The sequence below is a fragment of the Ictalurus furcatus genome, chromosome 13, assembly GCF_023375685.1.
Source record: "Ictalurus furcatus strain D&B chromosome 13, Billie_1.0, whole genome shotgun sequence".
Classification (NCBI taxonomy): domain Eukaryota; kingdom Metazoa; phylum Chordata; class Actinopteri; order Siluriformes; family Ictaluridae; genus Ictalurus; species Ictalurus furcatus.
Window position 1 is genome coordinate 26,692,653 of NC_071267.1, and position 23,599 is coordinate 26,716,251.

The 23,599-nt window shown below is 41.8% G+C and overlaps 1 protein-coding gene across 3 annotated transcripts in view; it reads left to right on the forward strand.

Annotated features, from left to right (window-relative positions):
• Nucleotides 1-465: 465 nt before the first annotated feature.
• The window catches only part of mkxa (mohawk homeobox a), a 40,182-nt gene continuing 17,048 nt past the window's right edge, over nucleotides 466-23,599 (forward strand). Inside the window, exons 1-6 of one of the 3 annotated variants that reach the window (XM_053639319.1) lie at nucleotides 466-860; nucleotides 979-1,059; nucleotides 1,870-2,217; nucleotides 6,138-6,297; nucleotides 12,362-12,515; nucleotides 15,928-16,257. In XM_053639319.1, coding sequence (XP_053495294.1) covers nucleotides 2,042-2,217; nucleotides 6,138-6,297; nucleotides 12,362-12,515; nucleotides 15,928-16,257 — 820 coding nt within the window. In that variant the 5' untranslated portion in view covers nucleotides 466-860; nucleotides 979-1,059; nucleotides 1,870-2,041. The remainder of the gene's footprint in view (nucleotides 861-978; nucleotides 1,060-1,869; nucleotides 2,218-6,137; nucleotides 6,298-12,361; nucleotides 12,516-15,927; nucleotides 16,258-23,599) is intronic. The other 2 variants (XM_053639320.1, XM_053639321.1) reach the window with 2 other exon arrangements.

Genomic DNA, 23,599 nt, shown 5'->3' on the forward strand with positions numbered 1-23,599 from the left:
AATTCGGGGGCATTTTGAAGAACCATGAAGACAAACTTCAGGGGGGGAAGAAAGCTCCAGGATACCGTGCCATTTGTTTTTGGAGACCGAAATCAAAATGCAAGCTGAAGTCAGTAAAATATCTTATCCTCAGATAAAGGAAGTTTTTATTTTATTTTATTTTAAACAGTTGATGTGCACAATCTGCATTGTGATATAATTAACCAGGACACGGTTCTGCAAGGTGGACCTGACCTTACTGATCCTGGTACAGTTCTCTTTTTAGTACACTTTTTTCTTTGAACACACACACACACTTGTCTCTATGCTACCCCTAACAGCGCACTATTTTGACACACAGTATTTAGTTCGGTTTTATGTGGTTTCGGATTAAAAAGTCAAAACACACACACACACACGCACACTCGGGCTCGCGCTTTTCCTGCGTGTCGGTATCCACCTCCTCCTCCTCCTCCTTCTTCTTCTTCTTTTCCTCCTCCTTCTCCTCCTGCACCGGGGCCGCGAACCCGGCATAACGCATGCGCTTTATGTTCACCGCCTGAGCGCGCGGGCCGGGAAACACGACACGGCTGCGGTATTCATGTTCCGGGGCGCGCGTGGATAAAGCGTAAAGGAGAACAGAGAGCACGCGCTTGGCTTGGCTGGAGCGGGTCTGCTGTACAGCGCTGCAGGATCGGTGTCGGTGCGCAAAGGAGAGCGACAATGTGAGAGAGAGAGAGAGAGAGAGAGAGAGAGAGAGAGAGAGAGAGAGAGGTGTGGAATGGGAACCTGCCGACCAGTTTTCCTCCGTGCGCGCACATACGTACACGTACACACGGACGCGCGAGGAGGCACGCCGCTGCACAGGTGATACGCATTAGGTGAAACCAGCTCGAGCGATTTCTTTATTATTATTATTATTATCAATATTATTAGTATTATAATTATTCCTACTATTATAATTATAATAATATATATATTTTTTATTTTTATTTCCAGTTTAGTTTTAGGAAAAGCTCCAGCACGTGCGGATTATATTTGATGTTTTATTACAAGTCGGTGTGGACTCGCGCCGTTTCTGTGAGTATTCATCACTTTTAAACACCTTTCCCCTCCGAAATAGTTACACAACAACAACAACAACAACCCTACTGGAGAATTTAAAATCCTTCTGGAACCTGGTTGCAAAGTTTATTTATTTATTTATTTATTTATTTATTTATTTTTAATTTTTCTTTCTTATTCGTAGCTTTATAGTGCATTATTAACTCGCAACGCGTTTCCAGTCGCGTGCATGTTCCGCGGCGTGTGTTTGCTTTGTGATGAACACGAACAGAGCAGTCAGTGTGAATAAAGTGAGGAAACTCCTCAGCCTGCTCTCTCAGGTCCCAAGCGTACCGTGCTCCTCTCGCTACAGCAGGTACCATAACGACACGTGTGTTATAGCTGGAAACACTTTAAGGACATCAAGGACACATCAAGGACCACTGCTACTGTGTATGAATTATTTCTCAACACACACACACACCACTACAGCACCAAACGCATGTTCACAGGTAGGAGGTATGAAACGTCACAAACGCACAGTTAGTTCTCTGAGAGTGTGTGTGTGCGTGTGTGTGTGTTTTTTTTTATTTTATTTCTGAGCGTGTATGTTGTGAGTTCTCGGCTGTACTCGCAGTGCGTAAAGTGTGTAAATGTTCTGTCACTTTACACACCACCGCACAGGAGTGTGTGTTAGTGTTTAAGCAGATTTCCTGAAAGATTCCCACCACACACAAAATATAACCTACATGAGTACCGTGTGTGTGTGTGTGTGTGTGGGTGGGTGGGTGGGTGTGTGTGGGGACTGCTGAAGTTGATCCAGTCTGTGCGCTTTTCTCTCCGCAGGAACGCCGCCATCAGGACTGCGCGTAACGGAGCCGTGTTTCAGTAGGAGCACAGACGCCTTTAACGCAGGAAACACACACACACACACACATACTCACACACAAAGAGAAAAAGAGACACACAGTGAGAGGGGACGCTTTAAAGGACAAGGACAAGGACTGCTCGAGCCAAGATGAACCCTGTCGTGTTTAATAAGCTGAGCAGCCCGGTGTTGTTCGAGGACAAGGCGAGTGAGGTGGAGAGGAGCAGCCGGAATTATCTGGAGGTAATTGACGAGCAGCATGCGGATCTCCTCTCCCGGAGCCACCAGATCACTGACAGCTCTGTGATGAGACACAGACGACCAGGGTAAGTCCCAACGAACATATGGTACTACATTCTATAGCGTGCACGTGTGTCTGGAATTTAAAAAATAAAAAAATAAAAATCAACAAAAACTATTCAAGACTTGTAAACGTCGCACTTTTCCCCAGTTTCCTGTTTGCACGAATCTGCTTGTAGGAAAAGGTGCACGAGTTATCACTTGGTTAAGACGCTGGTATCTTTCCTTATGATTTAACTCGTGCTGGTTTGTTCATGAGGTCAGGTCAAATCACAGATCATTTGTTTATCTATTTATTCATTTATTTATTTATTTAAACTCATCGTGATGACACATAGCTCAATTTGAGACTTAATTTAATCCTCAAGGCAGTCATGTGATGTGTATTTATTTGAATCTCACGGCCTAATGCGGGTGTTTAATTACGAACACTGATGGAAAGTGTGTGTATATTTCTCATTTAAATGCGTTTAGGCGATTTATTTTTCCTTCAATGAGACGTTGAGACGCTGCATAGGTTTGTGGAACTGCTTTGACTTGGACTTGAAATGAAAACGGCCTCTTCTTATCAGCGTATAATAAAATCCATGCACCGCTATAAATGCGTAATTCACCAAAAAAAAAAATCGTGCTCTCTCTCTCTCTCTCTCTCTTTTTGGTAAATTACCTAACACCAGGGTCATGCACGAGTTAAACCAACTTGGCCTCATTGGCATCCTATATAAGCTTGGTAGCATATTTAAAACATGCACACACACACACACACACACACACACACACACACACCTGGGTCTGTTTCTAATAAATAAACATTTCCTTGAATGTAACGTGTGGTCCAGTCGATCAAGGCTCCTTTTGTTGCGAGGGAGTGAAAACTTTATTTTAACCCCATATCCTCTGGATCCATCACCGCTTAACTGTGTCTTAACGTATTTACTCTCTCTCTCTGTGTGTGTGTGTGTGTGTGTGTGTGTGTGTGTGTGTGTCTTTATTTGTACCATCACAAGTGCTCTCTGTTATACGGGAGCAGATATCCACCAGAGGAGAGTAGAAATGTTATTATATGTCACTCACTTCAACACACTGTATAGTAGTGTGTGAATTTTGACACGGCCAGTGGTGGAAGCTCCAGGGGAGTATCAGAGTTAATGAAGAAAATTAATACAAACATTCTCTCTCTCTCTCTCTCTCTCTCTTTCTCTTTTCTCTCTCTTTCTCTTTCTCTCTCTCTGCGTGTGTGTGTGTCACTGATATTGAGAACAGAGAGGGCAACATTGCTTTTTTTTCACCTTGTTCATACATATCTGAGTTACAAGCAAAATATTATTTTGCCGAACATGAACTTGGAGGATTTGGGGTACAGGAAATGTGTTACACGTGCAGTGGAGGTTTTCGGTGGAAGATAAGCGGACGGACAGCGCAGTGCCATAGTGACATCTACAGGTTCAAACCATCACCTGGTAGTAGAAGAAGGTCTATATGCTTATAGGTCTGCGGCCGTATCTCTGTATCTACAGAGCGGCCCAAACGTTTCCGTACATGGGGGGGAAATAAACATATATAAATATATAAATAATCTGTAGCTTTTAAGATCGCCTTTGACGAAGGAAGAACGTATTGAAACCATTCTCGTGGCTGGATCAGGAAGCTGTCACAAGGTTGTGATGGACATGTAATTACATGCACAACACCAGATGTGCAGCTTAATCTCTACATGCCAGTGATTTCCCTGTCTGTCCATCTAAAGATGTGCCTTTATTGATCTCCCATAGGCGAAATTGAAAAAAAAATTTATCTATCTATTAATAAAAATCTATATCTGTCTGTCTATCTGTCCATCTGTCTATTTGTCTATCTATCTATCTGGTAGGCTCTTATAATGGTAGCTCAGATGTGTTTTATAAATTAATATCATCCAATGATTTGAATATTAGCCAAAATATTTACTAAGTGCTTTTTTATTCCCGAACATTTCCAACCAGAAGACCCCACTGTTCAAATGTAGCTGGATTGCGCCCTATTAACACCACTTCCTTTTGAGTAAAATATTATTATTATTATTATTATTATTAATAATAATAACACATTTCATTTATATAGCACTGTTCTCCTTTCAAATTCAGTTCTGTACATTAATATAATATACCGTGGGTCTTCATGCCTTTAGAGACGAAACAGTGGAAGCTCCAGAGGTCCAAGAAGTAGTTTTAAAAAAACAAACAAACAAACTTAATTAAAAATGTGTTTAAAACTGTTTAATTGATGACCATGACCAAGCTACTGTGCTTTATTCAGTTCAGTGGTGAAGCTCCACAGCTGTACTGACATTAATAATCTCAGACGCCGTGTCTGTGCTTCACGAGCTCCTGCTGGTCCCCGGACCCCCTTTCAGAATCGTAGCTGTAGTCGATAGCGTCGCTCCGAGCACACGCTCGAGCACACGCTCCACCGGCATGACCGCTTCTTAACAAGAACACTACACGAGCGTGAAAGTCGTCGTGTCGGTGTTTTGTTCGTGATTCGGCTTTCTATAGCGTGCTACGTCGCGCGTTAGATATTCCGACACGTGCACGGCGCTCCTCAGAGCGAGGATGAAGAAGGATCGTTAGGGAATCGATTTTTAAAACTTGGTGGAAATCGCAACCATTATTTACAAGATGTTATGTTTATTATCGACTTCTCATCAACTTGTAAATAACAACAACTTGGACCTAATGTGCTCCGGGAATAAAAAAAAGCTCTCCGACTCCAGAAATGAGGCTTATATAGCGAATAGTTGGATTACCATGAAAATAAATTTGTACTGATGAGGTGTGCGGTGTTCATTTTACAGTTTAAGGCTGTGAAACGTCTCCAGAGCGACGTGTAAAACGTGTCTCACGTGTGTGTCGGGTATGGGAACAATGGGAATGTCAGATGGGATTGTTAGATTTCGTATTATTAAGGACATTCTGAAGGTCCTCATTTAATATAAAGACTTGGGTTTCTGCGTGTTTGAATGAATTCTGCGTCTCTTGATACTTAGAGAGGAAACGGCGAACCTCCGTGGAGCTAAGAATCGTAATTTTCTTTCCCCGAGTTCGTTTATTGATAACGTTACGGCGATGACGGTGTTTACGTACGTGTTAGGGGCGTAATGATACATCTCCACGCAGACACTTTGTTTATTCCATTAAAATTTCGGAGAGAGTTTATACAATTATTTATTCATTAATTTAATGTTAATATAGGGTGAGCCAGTTCGTTTACAATATTAAATCTCTGTTCGTAGCGGTTTTTAGTTTTACACAGACACAAACGGACATTGCGTCGCATTGTTTATGATTCAGAAATGTAAAAAAAAAAAAAAACAACAACAACAAAATTTTTTCCTTCATTCAGATTTTCTGAGAACTGAATCAAGTTGAAATCGCGGGGCGAATATGGTGAATCGAATCAAATCGAATCGAATCGTGACCGGAGTGTGTTGTTCCTCCTGTACTGCTTATTCAATTTATTCTAGTAGTTGTAGCTATTATTACGTAATTATGTAAACATTAATGCACTTGAATTGAATGGATTTAATCTAAACTACAATAAATTGTGTAACAACAACAAGAGTCGATCATTTCAAGCGCAACTGTAATGAAATTAGATAGAAAATGTTTTATCGGTAGGTGGGGTGTACGGTATTTATTCATTATTATTATTATTATTATTATTGCTATTATTATTATTATTATTTACTAAATGAACTGAAAAATAACTTAAAATACTTAAAATTGTTAAATAAAAAAATAAAAACTTAAAATTGTTAAAATAACTGCCGTTTTGGTCCAAAGTAAAAAGTGAACTGGGAATTTCTAAAGATTGATTAGGTTGTTGTGTACTTGCCGTGGTCTGTGCGGGGTAACGAGACACTTTCCTGGTCATGTCGGATATTTTGGGATATGTTTTCCTCTCTCAGGTCTCGTCAGAGCGGAGGAAAAGTTCGTCACAAGCGTCAGGCTCTTCAGGACATGGCTCGACCGCTCAAACAGTGGCTCTATAAACACCGTGACAATCCCTATCCCACCAAAACAGAGAAGATCCTCCTCGCACTCGGCTCCCAGATGACACTGGTGCAGGTGAGCGCGAGACCACACACACACACACACACACACAGTGCTGTTGAATCCTGGATCGTGATTGGTCAGAATTTGTTGATTAATTTTCTTAATGCTCTTGTTATGTGAACGCTCAGCATTTAAAAAATGGTAACATGATATGGTAATATTGATCCGTTTTCTGTAAGGGGATGTTTATTATCAACGTTCATGGGAGGAGGAATAAACCACTCCAGGACATGCTGTTATAGGAAACTAATCAGCTTCAGGGTGGTGACTCTACACGGCGTTTTATTACGAAACCCCAAGAGGAAATCATACACATGGGCTTCAAGCTACTTAGGAACATTTTATAAAGGCTTTAAGCTCAGCGGTGTTATTGCGTACGCTACGTGGCGTCACGCTGCTTAAAAGCACTTTTATGAAGCTCATATCTACAATACACCATGAACACGTGTTGTACTGCGTTCGTAAGGCAGTGTAGACATTGCTGTAATTACTAACGAAGATGCGTCACGCTTTATAGCTATCTTTATGGTGTTCATAACTCATTATTATTATTATCAGCAATACCCAACCGAGTGCGCAGTGCATTCTGGGAACCTGTGATGCACTATAAGCGCCACTTATAATGCACTCTTTTTAACAATTCATAAATGATTGTTACGCTCTGTAATGCAGTCTTTTTATTAAGAATTATAACACGTTTATGAACGTAATCATAAGTCATTATATACGTGTGCTTATGTACAGATATAATGCATTACGTCACCCCACTTGAAGTCATGTGGCATTCGTGCTTAATAAAGTGTGCTAACTGATTGTACAGGAAAATATCAGGCTTTATACCATGGTGGGTCTGAATACTCGATTCTGATTGGCTGGAAGGTGTGCGTAAAACGTAAAAAGCGTGTGTAGCACAGGTAGTTCCGGTCAGTTTAATCACCGTTCTGAATGAACACACTGCCTGTAAACACCTGTAACCATAGTAACGTACAGGTAAACTCACGTCTTCCTTATTAGTAGAGACGCGGCACAGACGCAGGTAATTCACACACTCTCGCCCTCTCTCTCTCATTTTCCCTCTCTCTCTCTTTCTTTCTCTCTCTCTCTATACCTCTTTTACTTTCTCTCTCTCTCTCTCATTTTCCTTCTCTCTCTCTCTTTCTTTCTCTCTCTCATTCGCCTTCTCTCTCTCTCTCTCTCTCTCTCTCTCTCTCTCTATACCTCTTTTTCTTTTTCTCTCTCTTTTTCCTTCTCTCTTTCTTTCTCTCTCTCATTCGCCTTCTCTTTCTTTCTCTCTCTCTCTATACCTCTTTTTCTTTTTTCTCTCTCATTTTCCTTCTCTCTTTCTTTCTCTCTCTCATTCGCCTTCTCTCTCTCTCTCTCTCTCTCTCTCTCTATACCTCTTTTTCTTTTTCTCTCTCTCATTTTCCTTCTCTCTTTCTTTCTCTCTCTCATTCGCCTTCTCTCTTTCTTTCTCTCTCTCTCTCTATACCTCTTTTTCTTTTTCTCTCTCTCTCATTTTCCTTCTCTCTCTTTCTTTCTCTCCATCTCTCTCTTTTTCTTTCTCTCTCTTTTTATCTCTTTCTTTTTCTCTCCCTCTCTCTTTCTATCTCTCTTTTTCTTTATTTCTATCGCTCTTTCTCTCTCTCTTCTTTCTTTCTCCCCATCTCCCCCACTTTCTCTCTCTCTCTTTCTTTCCCTCTTTCTCTCTCACTTTTTCTTCCTCTCTTTTTTCTTTCTCGCTCTCTCTCCTCCACTCTCTCTATCTCCCCTACTTTCTCTCTCTCTCTCCTCCACTCTCTCTATCTCCCCCTACTTTCTCTCTCTCTCTTTCCTCCACTCTCTCTATCTCCCCTACTTTCTCTCTCTCTCTCCTCCACTCTCTCTATCTCCCCCTACTTTCTCTCTCTCTCTTTCTCTCTCTCTCTCTCCTCCACTCTCTCTATCTCCCCCTACTTTCTCTCTCTCTCTTTCTCTCTCTCTCTCTCCTCCACTCTCTCTATCTCCCCCTACTTTCTCTCTCTCTCTTTCTCTCTCTCTCTCTCCTCCACTCTCTCTATCTCCCCCTACTTTCTCTCTCTCTTTCTCTCTCTCTCTCTCCTCCACTCTCTCTATCTCCCCCTACTTTCTCTCTCTCTTTTTCTCTCTCTCTCTCTCCTGCACTCTCTCTATCTCCCCGTACTTTCTCTCTCTCTTTCTTTCCCTTTCTCTCTCTCTTTCTTTCCCTCTTTCTCTCTCTCTCTCTCTCTCTCTCACACTCTCTCTCTCTATTAACAGTTTATTATAATTCATTGAAATAAATGTGATCTTATCGCACTCCTTCATCTCGGCGTATGTTTTAGAGCGGGCAGAATTTTACATCTCTCGAGTTTTATGTGAAATAACTAACGGAATGAACTGTTTCAGTCTGAAGAAATGAACTGTTATTTTGATCTTTTCAGTCAGTTTCTGCGCCGCAGACGTCAGCGGCAGCTTTAACCCGGCGCTGTAAGTATTGGTATAAGCGAGATGATCCACGTCTAGGTGCGCGCTACACCGCTTTGATTGGCTCCGCGTCGTGGATGCTCCCTTACTCGTGTGGTATTATGTAGGCTGTATTCCACATTACACACGCGGTTTTGATTCATCATGCATTCAGGATTTCTAGGAAGTCATTTCTGAACGGTCGTAGTTGTTTGTATTTGTGTGTTCTGGACTTTTAAGTAGGTATAATCTCAGTTGTAAGCCCGTGTGTGTGGATTTATGTGGCGTATCACCGAGTTCATCATCATCTCTGAGGTTTTAGAGCCTTTTGTTGTGAATGTTGTCATTCTCTAAAAACTCGCTCTGACCCAATCTGTGTTAAATTGTGCGTATTTCAGTGATTACACAGCGCGCACAAACAAAAACATCAGCGTGAAAATACGGCTCTGTGACTCTGCTTGACCTCAGACGGTTTAATGTGGTATTAATATGCAGCGGGCGTGAGTGTTCGCAGATGTGTGTGCACTCGCGTATCTACATCAGGGTTAATTACGTGCACAGACACACAGGTCATATCTGGAGCTTTGTCACTTCGGATGGTCAGAAATCTGTTCGGTCCGTATTCGTATTGCAGTTATTAACACGTTTTAATACACGCTTGGGTTTAACACCACATGTAGTTTTTTTTTAATCTACAGGAAAGAGTTTTGTAGCTTCGATGAATTATATCAATCTGTGCACTAAATGCACGATCACAGTGACACATATACACGCAGCCGGTCAAAAGTTTGTGGACACTCGGCTGAAACGATTCTCATGATGTTTACTCAAGGCGTGTGAGTAAACGTGTGAAATCGGTGTCGCAGATAAAAAATATAACCGTGCCGACGTGTTCATTTCTTTCATTAGACTAGAACTAACGTTTTATTTGCAGAAGAATAGTTTTTTAAACGGACGACTCGGAGAGAAATATTTTCCGAAAAGCAGCCGGTAAGAGTCCGGCGTCTGTGTGAACTCCTTTAATACTGTTTAAAAATCATCTCGGGGAAATTCCTCAAGAAATCGCTCGAGAAAACGACAAGAATACATTTCTGGAAATTCTAGACAAAAATGGCGTCGACTTTGAAGATGTTAAAATACTAAATTATTCTGATTTATTTAGATTTTTTTTATCGCAACATAATTCCCATTGTTCCATCTGTGTTACTCCAGAGTTTTGATGACTTTATTATTATTATTATTATTCAAAAATGTGGGGGAATAATAACGAATATAAAGAATGAGTGCGTCTAAAGTTTTGACCGGTCGTGTATGCAGGGTGTGATTATGAAGGAATGCACTAAATTATCATGTGAAATATTTTATTTTAGGCGATGTTTATGCCGCGCCCTATTGATTCCCCCTCTTTTTTTCCCCAGCTTCAAAATGGCTCGCTTTTCTCCCATAGACAGCTCTCTGATCTTCATGTTGGTTTATCCTTTTCTTAACAACAAATGCAGTCTTCACAGGCGAAACTGAAGACTAAAACCAAGAGTAGCTGTTCGGAGATAGTTATTGTTTAAACGGTCGCTCTTTAACAGGACACACCCGGGTAACAAAAAACGCCTACAAATCAGGCGGTCTGACACAAAATGTGCCTGATATATCCTATGCCCTTTAACACATCTACATATAAACACCTGGATATAAAAGCTGAAATTCTAATCTCTCTACTCGTATTCATCTTTTGAACTCGATCCCAAGCGTCTTCAGTCTACAGCACGGACGACTGACCCGGCCTTGCCGTTCCGATAGTTTTGGAGGGGACCGTACGTTATCGTTTCCATAGTACCAGCTCGTTCACAGGGACGTCTCCGGCGGACGCTCCACGTAGATAATAATACATGAATCTAATTGACGGAGACGTATCGTTGACATGGTGGTATCTTCTGTAAGGAGTCTCCAGTGTCAGTGCTTTGTAACAGTCAGAGGAGTTTACACTTTGTGGGTTTTTTTTTTTGTGGCATGACAAGCTGCGTATTTTTTTTTTAAACTTCAAGAGAGAGGAAAAAAAGTGAGGCATTCCAGCCTCAGTATTAAATGTAACTATAAATGGCTAAAAGTTGATTTTGAGTGTTTATATCCTTATATCAGACATGTTTGGTCACGGATTGGATTTCGGAGTTTACGACAGGGTTTGTGAGTGTACGGATTCGAGTTTCCGTTCTGCATGTAGTGCTACAGCCGAGATGCAGCGCACATCGTGAAGCTTAGCGAATATGTCACGCCACATGTTAACGCTCGCTCAGATCGGGATCCACGCTGACAAATGGCTCCGGGAAATCGGCGACGTTTTTCACCGCTCCAATAGACTGATGTTTGGAGGCCGTGCGCTTTTTTTTTTTAAGCGAGCCTCGATCACGTACCACGTCCAGACCCGCTTCACACTGCATCATTTGTTTTCTCTACACGCCACTGGCTTCCATCTCGCCCATTAAAGCTGAAGGCTGTCCGGTGCGTGCCTTTTTTTTATATATTTTTTTTATTTTTTTGCAGAATATGATCTCTAACTAAAGCCGAGATCAGACAGTTCAGGACGTAGCAGGAGTAAGTACTTTAGCATGAAGAAGGGTCCCAGTGCAAGGCCTGTCATAAGTCACTTGAAGTCTATTGGGCATGAAAAGTTTTTCTAGAATAACATCTAATGGCCTCTCGTCTCTGTGAAATGGAGAAGGCCGGGTCAAATAGCGCCTTTTATTGCATGAAGACAGACAGCATGTGGACAAAGAGGAGGATTATTATTAGGCAGGGGGACAGTGGAGGCCAGGATAAGCACCCAGGTTGTCTGTGTCTCAGTCGGAGGAGCGTTAATGGAGGAACAGCGAATCTGTGGCACTCGCTGGGAGATTGGTGTGTGTGTGTGTGTGTGTGTGTGTGTGTGTGTGTGTGTGTGTGTGTGTTAAATGCCACTGGAGGCCTTTTGAAACATTTACCGAGTAAAGCAGTGTGTGGATCATTTGATCTTTTCTGTGATTTTGTGGATTTTCAGCTTAGTTTCTGAGAACTTTTCATTCATATTTATAAATATTGAATAATCTCCATGATTTAGGAAAATCACTACATGCATTTATAAAACTACTACTACTACTACTACTTTTAATACTTATTTATCTACCTTCTACCTTTTTATCTTATCCGATAAGTGTGTGTGCTTACTTCAAAACTTGAGGGATTTGGAGGTTTATGGACTGAAAGACCTGCCTGTTTGTGGTGCATGACCTGGTCAAGGTCACAGTGGATCCAGAGTCTATCCTGGGAACACACCAGACCAGTTCAAAGCACCATGCGCACACAAACACACACACACGTGTGCACACATTCACAACTAGGGGTAATGTTGCATAGCTAATTAACCTGCTGTCATGTTTTTGGGAGGAAACCGGGGAACCTGGATGAAATTTGGAGCCGTGGAGGACGTGAACAGAAACGCCACACATACGTTAACCTGAACTCCAGTGGCTGCAAACAGTCATGTGATAATGTCGACATGGTGCTTGAATAAAGTCTTCTCTCTCTCTCTCTGTGTGTGTGTGTGTGTGTGTGTGTGTGTGTGTGTGTGTGTGTGTGTGATGGTCAGGTGTCTAACTGGTTTGCAAATGCACGACGGCGGTTGAAGAACACGGTGCGGCAGCCGGACCTCAGCTGGGCTCTCAGGATTAAACTCTACAACAAATACGTACAGGGCAATGCTGAGAGACTCAGCATCAGCAGTGATGACTCCTGCTCAGAAGGTGTGAGAACACACACACACACACACACACACACACACACACACACATCCTCACAATGTAGACTAATATGAATATATTATTCACGATGAACAGATCATATGTAAACATACAAATAGTAGATAAAAATAGGAGCTGAACTATTCCTGTCTTCCTTCATTACTTCCTTCATTTTTGTTTCATTCCTTCCTTTCTTCATTTCTTCCTTCCTTCCTTTCTTTTTCCTTTTTGTTTTCTTCCTTCCTTTCTTCATTACTTCCTTCCTTCCTTCTTCCTTTTTGTTTCCTTCCTTCCTTTCTTCCTTCCTTTTTGTTTCCTTCCTTCCTTCCTTCCTTCTTCCTTTTTGTTTCCTTCCTTCCTTCCTTCCTTCCTTTTTGTTTCCTTCCTTCCTTTCTTCATTTCTTCATTTCTTCCTTCCTTCCTTTCTGTTCCTTCCTTCTTCCTTTCTTCCTTCCTTCCTTTTTGTTTCCTTCCTTCCTTCCTTTCTTCCTTCCTTTCTTTTTGTTTCCTTCCTTCATTTCTTCCTTCCTTCTTCCTTCCTTTTTGTTTCCTTCCTTCCTTTCATTTCTTCCTTCGTTTTTGTTTCCTTCCTTCCTTTTTTCATTTCTTCCTTCCTTTTTGTTTCCTTCCTTCCTTTCTTCATTTCTTCCTTCCTTCCTTTTTGTTTCCTTCCTTTTTATTTCCTTCCTTCCTTTCTTCATTTCTTCCTTCCTTTTTCCTTTTTGTTTCCTTCCTTCTTCATTTCTTCCTTCCTTCCTTTTTGTTTCCTTCCTTCCTTTATTTTTGTTTCCTTCCTTTCTTCATTTCTTCCTTCCTTCCTTTTTGTTTCCTTCCTTCCTTTCTTCATTTCTTCCTTCCTTTTCCTTTTTGTTTCCTTTCTTCATTTCTTCCTTCCTTCCTTTTTGTTTCCTTCCTTTTTATTTCCGTCCTTCCTTTCTTCATTTCTTCCTTCCTTCCTTCCTACCTTCCTTCCTTCCTTCCTTCCTTTTTGATTCCTTCCTTCCCTTTTGTTTCCTTCCTTTTTCATTTTTTGTTTCCTTCCTTCCTTTCTTCATTTCTTCCTTCCTTCCTTTTTGTTTCCTTCCTTTTTCCTTTTTTTCCTTCCTTCCTTTCTTCATTTCTTCCTTCCTTTTTGTTTCCTTCCTTCTTCATTTCTTCCTTCCTTCCTTTCTTCATTCCTTCCTTCCTTTCTTTTTGTTTCCTTCCTTCCTTTTCCTTTTTGTTTCCTTCCTTTCTTCATTTCTTCCTTCCTTTTCCTTTTTGTTTCCTTCCTTCCTTACTTCCTTCCTTCCTTTTTGTTTTCTTCCTTACTTCCTTTCTTCCTTCCTTCCTTCCTTCCTTCCTTTTTGTTTCCTTCCTTCCTTTCTTCATTTCTTCCTTCCTTCCTTTCTGTTCCTTCCTTCTTCCTTTCTTCCTTCCTTCCTTTTTGTTTCCTTCCTTCCTTCCTTTTTTTGTTTCCTTCCTTCCTTCCTTTCTTCATTTCTTCCTTCCTTTCTTTTTGTTTCCTTCCTTCCTTCTTTTTGTTTCCTTCCTTCCTTTCATTTCTTCCTTCCTTTTTCCTTTTTGTTTCCTTCCTTCCGTTTTTCATTTCTTCCTTCCTTTTTGTTTCCTTCCTTCCTTTCATTTCTTCCTTCCTTTTTCCTTTTTGTTTCCTTCCTTCCGTTTTTCATTTCTTCCTTCCTTTTTGTTTCCTTCCTTCCTTCCTTCCTTCATCTTTTTTTTTCTAAGAAAGTTTGTCAGAAAGGCCCATAGAGCATGTGGTGGAGATGAGAGGGAGAGATGTGCATCAGGACTGGAATTCTGAGCGTTGGCTTTAGGTCGTGGTCACTTCAGGTTTAAACCGGATATGGATATTCGGAGCACTGAACGTACTCGGATACACGTAGTAGCATTCAGAGTCACAGTTGTGCCTAAAATTCCAGCTGAAGTCTGGACATGATTCAATATGGACAGTTTTAATAAGAAAACACGTCACGTTCCAGAGCAGTCACACGTCCTCACTGAACCCAGCGGTCACCTGGGAGATGTTTGTTTATAAACCAACGTCATTCTGTCCAGCGCTTTTGGTTCTTATTGGCCAATTTCCCTGAAATCATTAATATTTTTGAAAAATCAACCTGACGCTATTCGCACGGGATTATCTTCGGTTTTATCATAGCCTAGAGTGAATTTTAAAAATCATTAAAACCGGTTAATAAACTCATTTAATCCATGATGCGGTTGTGTGGATATTTATATATCCTCCTGTTTTTAACGAGGGAGCATGTGTGGAAAAGTTCCTGGGTTTCTTTGGCATTAAAAAATATGAAACATTTTTCATATCGCTGATTATTTGTCAGGATTTATTACGACATGTTCAGGGAGTACTTTAAGTTCAGCTGGTCCGGGACACTAGGGTGCTGAGTGGAATCATGGGAAATCACTGCATTTTACTGGACTCTGGGCACACAGGACAGGACACTTGCATTCATCAGTGTGGTTCTCTTGAACCCGGGCTCGCTCTCGGAGCTGCTCACTGAGGAGATGCATAAAGCAGTAAGAACATGGCTGCTGTTTAGGAACTCTGATACATGCATGTGGTTCTGATAAGCAGAGGCTGGGATTATAATTGGGTTCTGGCAGGACGACACGGTGTTGTGTCCCAAACAAAAGCCGTAGGAGACTTGGCGTGGAAGTGAACCGTGCTTCAGTCTGGTTCTGACTCGGCCTCGCTGGAGGAACTCGGTCTTTCAGCACTGTGTCCTGCCTGTCTGTCTCACTTACAGCATGTCCTCCACATGTGGACTTTTTGTTTTAATTCAGCACAATCCGATCCAGATGGTCTAATCCATTCGAAAATGTCTCGGACTGTTTAAGGGTGTGAGTGTACTCTTGGAGAACCAGGTTCCATCCCAAAAACAACCCTTAAAAAATCTCCATAGAACTCTGAACCGCTTTATTTCTCTTTCACGAAAGATTTCAAATGGAACCCTGTAGAAAGCTACATGATTAGAAAAGGAGAGGTTCCACCTAGCTCGCTGAAGTGTTCTCCAGTTTGTCTCTCTCTGGGAATCCTTAAAGGATCTATGTAGATCCCTGAGCTGAGGGATTTCTCTTTTACCAAAAAAAAAATCACTTTGAACACCTTTTAAGAAAACTACATCATTAGAAAAAGAAGTTCCATCAAGCATCCCATGAAAGGTTCTTCAGAGTGTCCCTCTCGAGGAGCCCCGAATGTAGAACCTTGAGCTGGTGGATTTCGCTTTTGAAATAGAATCCCTTTCAGAAAACTCAATCCCAAAATCCCATCTTGAGTTGAAGTCTATGAAATTGAATCTGTCTAACTATGTAGATATTTCTGGTTGTTTTCGCGACGGTTATCGATGCTGAAACACTGAACACTTGGGTTTCTCTGTGCTCTCTGTGCCGTCCTCAGATGGTGACCCGGCTGCTCGAGCCCAGACGGGTGAGTTCAGCAAGCCCATGTATCAGAGTGTCATCAAAAAAGAGGGCAGCGGCGTGGGGGCGGGCCTTCGGGCGGCCGCAGACGCCTCGTTGGCTGAGGACTACGTGTCTCCACCAAAATACAAGAGCAGCCTACTACACCGCTACCTGAACGACTCGCTGCGCCACGTCATGGTGGCCAACGGTGTGACGGACGCCCGCAGGAGGAACCACTCCGGCTCCTTCAGTTCCAACGAATATGACGAGGATCTCCTCTCGCCATCCTGCTCGGAAACAGAGGCCAACTTCGTCTACCGTACAGGTAAGGCGTAATCGCGGATATGTTCTCCGGGTGTGGCTGTGTGGGCACGTGGTCTGACTGTGGAACCTCAGCGGTGTGTGCGTTGCCTCTGTGGTTGGTGTATTGTTGGATAGACGCTATAGATGTGTCCTTTCTTTTCCTTTCTATCATTCACACAGGCAATTGTGTTCCCTGTTTATTTTCACTGAGGCTTGGAGCCATCTTTGGTCTTGGTTTTTCCCAAAACTAGGACAGCCTGAAGATCTCAACTTTTAATTAAAGATGTCTCTTGGCCAACAATTGCAGCAGCAGGGGCCACAAAATTAGTGTAGATTGTAGTCGGTCTCTGTTAAACCACCATGTGTAGCAGACTTTGCAGGTTGTGGAGTAGTTGTGTAAAAAATCTCTTAATGTTTCACCCCATCCGTGGCAGCTCCCGAGTTTGTTACAAGCCTCCTTGACCAGGAATCCAAGAGAGGAGTCAGTTTGTCCAATTTCTGATGATTTTTCGGTCATATATACAGAAAAGAGCAGTTCACGCTCTACTCCATGCAGCTGTTCAGATCTTGGAGGAAGTGTGTGTTATCTTTCATCCAAGGTTCGTGATTGTCATGCGTTGGCTGAATAACGGTGTCATGTTTAGTACTTATCTTCGATTTATTTGCATTTAATGACTGCTTGAAGACGTCAGTAGACACTGGCTCTTTTGTTTTTTTTTTTTTTTTTTTTTTTTTTTGAGGATGCAGCCATTTTCAGTTTTCCAGGAGCTAGAGGGAAGAACTCAAGCCATTATTGTCACATGTCTCAACGGTAGAGTGATTTTTTTTTTTTTTTATATCCTAAAGCTTGTCAAGAAGTTAAGGTCAGCCAGGGAGTAGTTCTGGGTTAAGTGCTTTGTTCGAGGGTGTGGTTAGCTGTTGCTTGGCGGCGGCGGGGTCTGAACCCAACACCTTCTGATCAGGATCGATTTTACGGAGGTGTTTGTTACCAGACGATGTCCGTAACGATGTATGGTGCATGCATCTGATAATTTATTCGTTTCTTTATTTATACTGCTAATTGTTTGTGTTGATCTTAAGTGTAGTTGCTTATTGTCGGGTTTGTGTTTGTGCGAGTTGGGGTTAATAATTACATGTTGCTCCAGTTAAAGTTCTCATGCTTAAGTCACTTCATGGACTGGCTCAGGAGTATTTATCTCAGCTTTTAACACCGTTTACCCCAAAACTGTCATCTTCGGTCTTCTCAGCATGGTCTTTTGGTTGTCCGTCAAACAAGTTTATGTTCCATGGGCGGTAGGGCTTTTTCTGTATATGCACCCAAGATGAGGAACCTACTTCGTGAAGAACAGTCACTTGGAATATTTTAAATCCCATTTGAAAACGTTTTAATAAATTTTTTTTTAGGTTGGCTTATTGTTGATTGTGGTATTCATCGTTGATTTGTTGCCTTTAAAGGCGCTATACAACATAAAGTTTTATTATTATTATTATTATTATTATTATTATTATTATCACAAATATACAACCGTGAAGGGTTCTTCGGCTTTCCTTCTGGAGGAAACCATAAAGGTTCTATGTAGAACTATCAGAAAGTGTTCCAAGTTAAAAAAAAAAAAAAAAGTCTTTGCACGCTAATAGATCATAATTATACAATGAACCCTCGTTAAGAGTGTGGAACAAGCTTCAGATTATTGGTTATTATTTTCTTCTTAATACTTAGAACCTATCCGGCGTTCAACATGTAGCTTGGGTACTTGGTGAACTCATGGTTAGAACTGTTAGTAAAGGGATAATTAAGGATCAAGATCCTCCTAAAGGGTTCTGGTTGAAGCCATCTTTGATGAGGAAACGCTCGGTTTTAAGGGTTCTCCTAGCAGCTCGGCCCTTCCAGAACCCTGAAGTTCTAAAGTTCAGAGTTTTCGAAGTGCGTACACATGAATAATGGTTCAGACCACAAGAAGTGTCACTCTTCTAAGAAGTCCTTTTGGACGTTTTCTATGTTTTATGGCTTGGTGTTTTTGAGCTCAGTCAGTAATTTTGGCTCGGTTTTGGGCCTAAATCAATACAACGTGCGCTTTCTAGAGCGTCAACATACTTCAATCGTGAAGACTCATAAAAGTGGATCTTTACCAACATGTCAGGTCAGACTGTGTGTGTGTGTGTGTGTGTGTGTGTGTGTGTGTGTGTGTATTACCCGAGAGACCTCATAGTGTGTAAATTCTGGTGGAATGTTTCCTGACACCAACACCCAGTTTGTACAGATTGACATTAACGATTCAGACAGGACTAAAATCGCAGATGGACTCTGGTATTAATGAAGAATTATTCCATTTTCTCAGCATTTAAAACTAATCCTGTCCAAATGCACACACACACACACACACACAGGGCTGGCTTACTATCCTTATGAGGACTCTCTGTTGACACGATTATTAATGCAGCCGGTGTGAGTGTTGGTGCGTTTACACTTGTGATATTTCCGAGACGTGTGTGTATTAATAATACAGCAGGGTAATCTTTGAACCTACCGTGTGTGTGTGTGTTCTACAAATCGACCTACAGCTGATTAAGGTTATGTAAGTTCATATTTTGTCTTGCTGAGAAGCAGACCTCACACTGATATCAATCCTGCCTTAGTCACTCATCGTCTCATGCTCTTACTTTCTCTCAAACGTTTCTCCTTATCTTCGTCTCCGTCTTGCCTAATCTGAGGAGCGGAGACGTAGACTCAACACGAGTCTCAAGTTACATGCCTTCACACCAGCCACGGTGCAGCGAGCAGGAGATAGCCGTCAAGGCCAGAGGAGGCGAGTGTTGGGGTCGGAGAGTTCATGTAGTGTCTCGCAGTGCAGGCTGTGTGAGAGTTGTGCTTAGTGACATTAGTTACTCTGCGGGTTACAGTAGCACTCACAGTGTGTGTGTGTGTATGTGTGTGGGGTGGAGGGGGGGCGGGGGGGATGTAAACGGGGGGGGTTGACAGCACCAATATGTTGAAACTCTGACTTTCTCAATAATTACACTTATCTCAGAATATTGATTTAATATCTCATGTTTGACTCATGTTTGACTCCTCTCAATTCTGACTCATTTTCTCACTTTTGACGTATCTCGAAATATTGACTCGTAAAAATTCTAATTTGCTTTCTCAAATTTTTGACTCCTCAATTCTGTCATTTTCTCAAGTTTGACTCACAGTCGTGCCCAAAAGTTTGCATACCCCTTGCAGAATCTGCTAAATCTTAACACTGGCTACGTTTACATGATCAACAGTAATCTAATTACTGACTTTATTCTGAATAAGACAATATTCTGATTAAGGTGTTTACATGAGACGCTTTTAGAATACTCCTTCCATGTTCCTGTGTTACGTGTTATAGAACATAGATGGATTAACGGTACACGTCATTACGTCCCCGCGCCACGCCGTCCGACGTCCCTCCAGAATTTCACGTATCGACGTACAGTTGGTCTTCGTTATGGAACCGTATACAGTTTTAGGCGTTTCATGTTTAATTTTACGAACGCTTCAAGTGCGGTTAATTATTTGTCGTGCTGTACGTGCAAATAGACGACTGCTTGAAGCCGTGGGCTGCGTCCCAAACCGCGTACTTACCTACTGTATAGTAGCTGAGATACGTGTATTTCACCTACTATATAGTAGGTAAATACGCGGTTTGGGACGCAGCCGTGCTCTCTTGTTTGCCGTCAAACGGTCGAGCGCTGCCGTGTGTGTACGTGTCCTGTCGCACAATGCGGTGAAAACTCTCACACGGCGTTAATAGTGTGATTAAGGTGTGTACATGTCTGTAACGCACGTCCAAAACGCGACTAAAACGGGAAAACTCCACACGCCTTAATTCCATTTGTGTTTACTCCGAGCGTGACTTTAATCAGATTAAGGTCCTCAATAATCTCTGTTTACATGCTAGTTTCTTAATCAGAGTATCGTCTTAATCGGGTTCATATCGGATTATCGTCGTCCGTGTAAACGTACTGACTTTTAACAAAATAAGACGGATGATAAAAATCCCATGTTGTTGTTTATTTAGTTCTGTCCTGAATACGCTGTATCACATAAGAGATGTTTACATATAGTCCACAAAACAAGATTATAGCTGAATTTATAAAAATCTAAGAAAGCGACACCATACATTAAGAGCCGGTGGGGGGGGCATTTGGAACTTTTGAACAGGATGATCGGTGTAAATTGTTAGTATTTTGTCTTCTGGGAGACATGTAACTATCTTATTTAGTGTCTGAAGGGTGGTACTAAATGGAAAAAAAAAAGAAATTTAAACAAATACCTTACTTGTTTGTTTGTTTTTTTTACTTTTCTCAAAATATTGAAGTATTTGATTAACAGTTGCGATGTATATTCTTGCGCTTATTTTTAAAAGATAATGTTGAAAAATTAATTTTTATCTAATTGTTTAAAGAAACGTTTGTTAGGCACGAGATTAAAAAGCACGTGTTATTTTGTATTCCTCGCGTAGCCCAGTCCGCGTATGTTAAAAGCTTAAGAACTCAATATTTAAACACACACACACACACACACACACACCTGCTGCCGAAAGTAAAGAAAAACACCTTTCTTTTCTCTTCTGCACTTTTATCCAGTGATCTTAAATATGTTTAAGCAGGGAGTCCAACTGCATTGTGGGTAAATGGTTCAGGCTAGCGTTTATGGTCGTGAGCAGGTTGCGACACTCGGTGAGGACCAAGCAGCAGCAGAGCCTGGATTTAAACTCGGAACTTTTTCAAGGCTAACCTCTGAGCTTCCAATGCTTGTATACTAGTCATACTTTATCATGTATATCAAAGAACGAGAGAAAGGCTGAGGGAAGCCCGAGAGGACCTCGTGCACATGACATCTCGTCTCACGTTCTCACAGAGGATTAAAATATCGCCGATTGAAGAAACCTATTTAGAGATGAATTTATCTGCAGGTCATTAATGGAGGTTGATCTAACACAGAAGGTTGATCTGAGCTTGCTGAAGTGAGTACATGGTAGACTGTAGTCTGCTACAGTGTGTGTGTGTGTGTGTGTGTGTGTGTGTGTGTGTGTGTGTGCGCGCGTGTGCGTGTGCGTGTTTCCTCTCTTGTTTTCCTCCACACCAGAACACAGTGTCTTTTGTTCAGAAGCAGCTCATAACTGATAACAATGTTTGTACTTCGGCGTGAGCGAGATCCCGCTGCTCGGCTTCAGTTCGTCACGTTTTGTCCTAATAAAGACGTGAAACGGAAAGAATCCGAAAGTCCGCTCGGACGTGGAGACCGAAGCGCGGCGGTTAGGAAGCTGCCAGAGACGTTCGTTTAGGTCACCGGGGATACGAGGACAGAAAGGTGAAAATGTCACTTGGTTTATAAAACACTTTGTGTACGACATCCTGAAATGCTTTACACAGCGCTATTCAAATGTTTAACAACATCGTTATCATCAAGCACAGTAATAATAATAATAATAATAATAATAATAATAATAAATATGGCATTACACACCCACATCTCTGCCTTAAGATTCATCCAGAAGCCATGACAACGTTTTAGTGACCCTCTGACCTCTGGTTAAGATGCAGCGTTGAATACGGCGTTTATGTGGCTCGATCACGCCCGGGCTCGGGAACGTTAGTAGTTTGTTTAACGCCGAGCGTGTGAACACGACACGACGGGAAAAAATATTTCCACTATGAGAGCTGGCGAGACACCTGCTCGATCCACATGGCCAGATTAGAGAGATCAGTCTGGAATACTAAACAAACAAATGATGAGATTTGACTTTTTACTCCTGTTGTGATGAGGACAGGAGATTTCTTCAGCTTCAGGGACTTGCATCATTTCCTTTAAAGAGATCACATTCTCTCTCTCTCTCTCTCTCTCTCGCTCTGTCGCTCTCTTCCCTTCTCTCGCTGCATACCAGAGGATTTTCATACTGCAGGCACTCAGACGATTACAGCAGGAGGCTGAAATTTCAGACGTGAACAGTGTGGCTTTTTAACAGCCTCCACTGTCTCTCCGTCTGCGAGCTGCGTTAGCTCTTAGCGCTCTCACTTCAGCACAGCAGACGCCTAGCACAAACGCGAATGCTCAGCCGTAACTCAGTGTGACCGTGAAGGGCTGCTTTTTTTTTTTCTACCGTCTGTAGGTGATCATTCCGTCCCCCGGGTTAAAATAAAATCGAAATAATTAACGGCGAGTCAAATGCAAAGGTGATTTTAAAATAAATAAATAAATCATTCTGCACTGTTTATTGCTAACAGGTGTCTCAAAAGTATCTTATTTATTTATTTATTTATTTATTTATTTATTTCTACGTAATCTCCATGTTCTGTACTGCGAGTGTTCCAGCACTGAACACTTGCTGTCTGGATTCTTCTAGAAGAAAATTCGAATCTATGTCGCGATTTTAAGGTTTTCATTGGACTCACATATTGCAAGATCCCGTCGAGTGTCCGCGAACAAGAAATAAACCGATCCGATGTTAATAAGTCATGTTCGCCAAGATCACCGAGATTTAGAATAATGGTGGGCGTGGCTTAATTTGAATTTGAATTATGATGTGTTACAGTCACTAGTATGATTAGGGTACTATTGTATTAGAAGGTAGACTGGATAACTAACGAGTTCTTGTTGGGGTTTTTTTTTGGGGGGGGGGTAAGTATTTTTTTTTTTTTGCAAACAAAGTACTAGAAACTTTGGGTACTTTCATAGCAAATGGAACGACTTTTATATCTATTATTAAAAAAAAATCCTGAGAAATAATGACAGCTCCACAGTGCATAAAAGCCTTCAGATACAGGACAAGATCTTCAGTTAATGTTCACAAATCAAACATTAGACTGGGGGAAAAGTCTGATCTCTGTGACTTTGATCGTGGTATAGTTGTTGGTACCAGAAGGGCTGGTTTGAGTATTTCAGAATCTGCTGATCTGCTGGGAATTTCCCCACACGACGGTCCGTGGGCGTCGGATCTGCAGTCTGAAGCACCTTGTTGATGAGAGAGATCAGAGGAGAATCACCGGGCCGGTCTGAGATGACGGGAGGGCTACAGTAGCGCTGAAGTAAGCATTCTGTACGACCGTGGTGAGCAGAAAAGCATCTCGGAACGCACGACACACCAAGTGTTCCCGTTTCGATGAGTCTGCAACCCAGTGTGGTCTTCGTGCCGTCGTAGCCGAACGTTGTAGCAAGGCTCGGTGTTTTGTGGACGCCGAGCGTACATATACACCCGCTATTTCACACTTACAGGCGAGCTGGAATCCAAAGAACTAGAGGAAACTCACATGGACGTGACGAGAACTCGTGAAACCCGATGAGTTACCTGGGTCGGAAATGGGAATCTGGGAGCTAGAAAGTGGCCACGCTA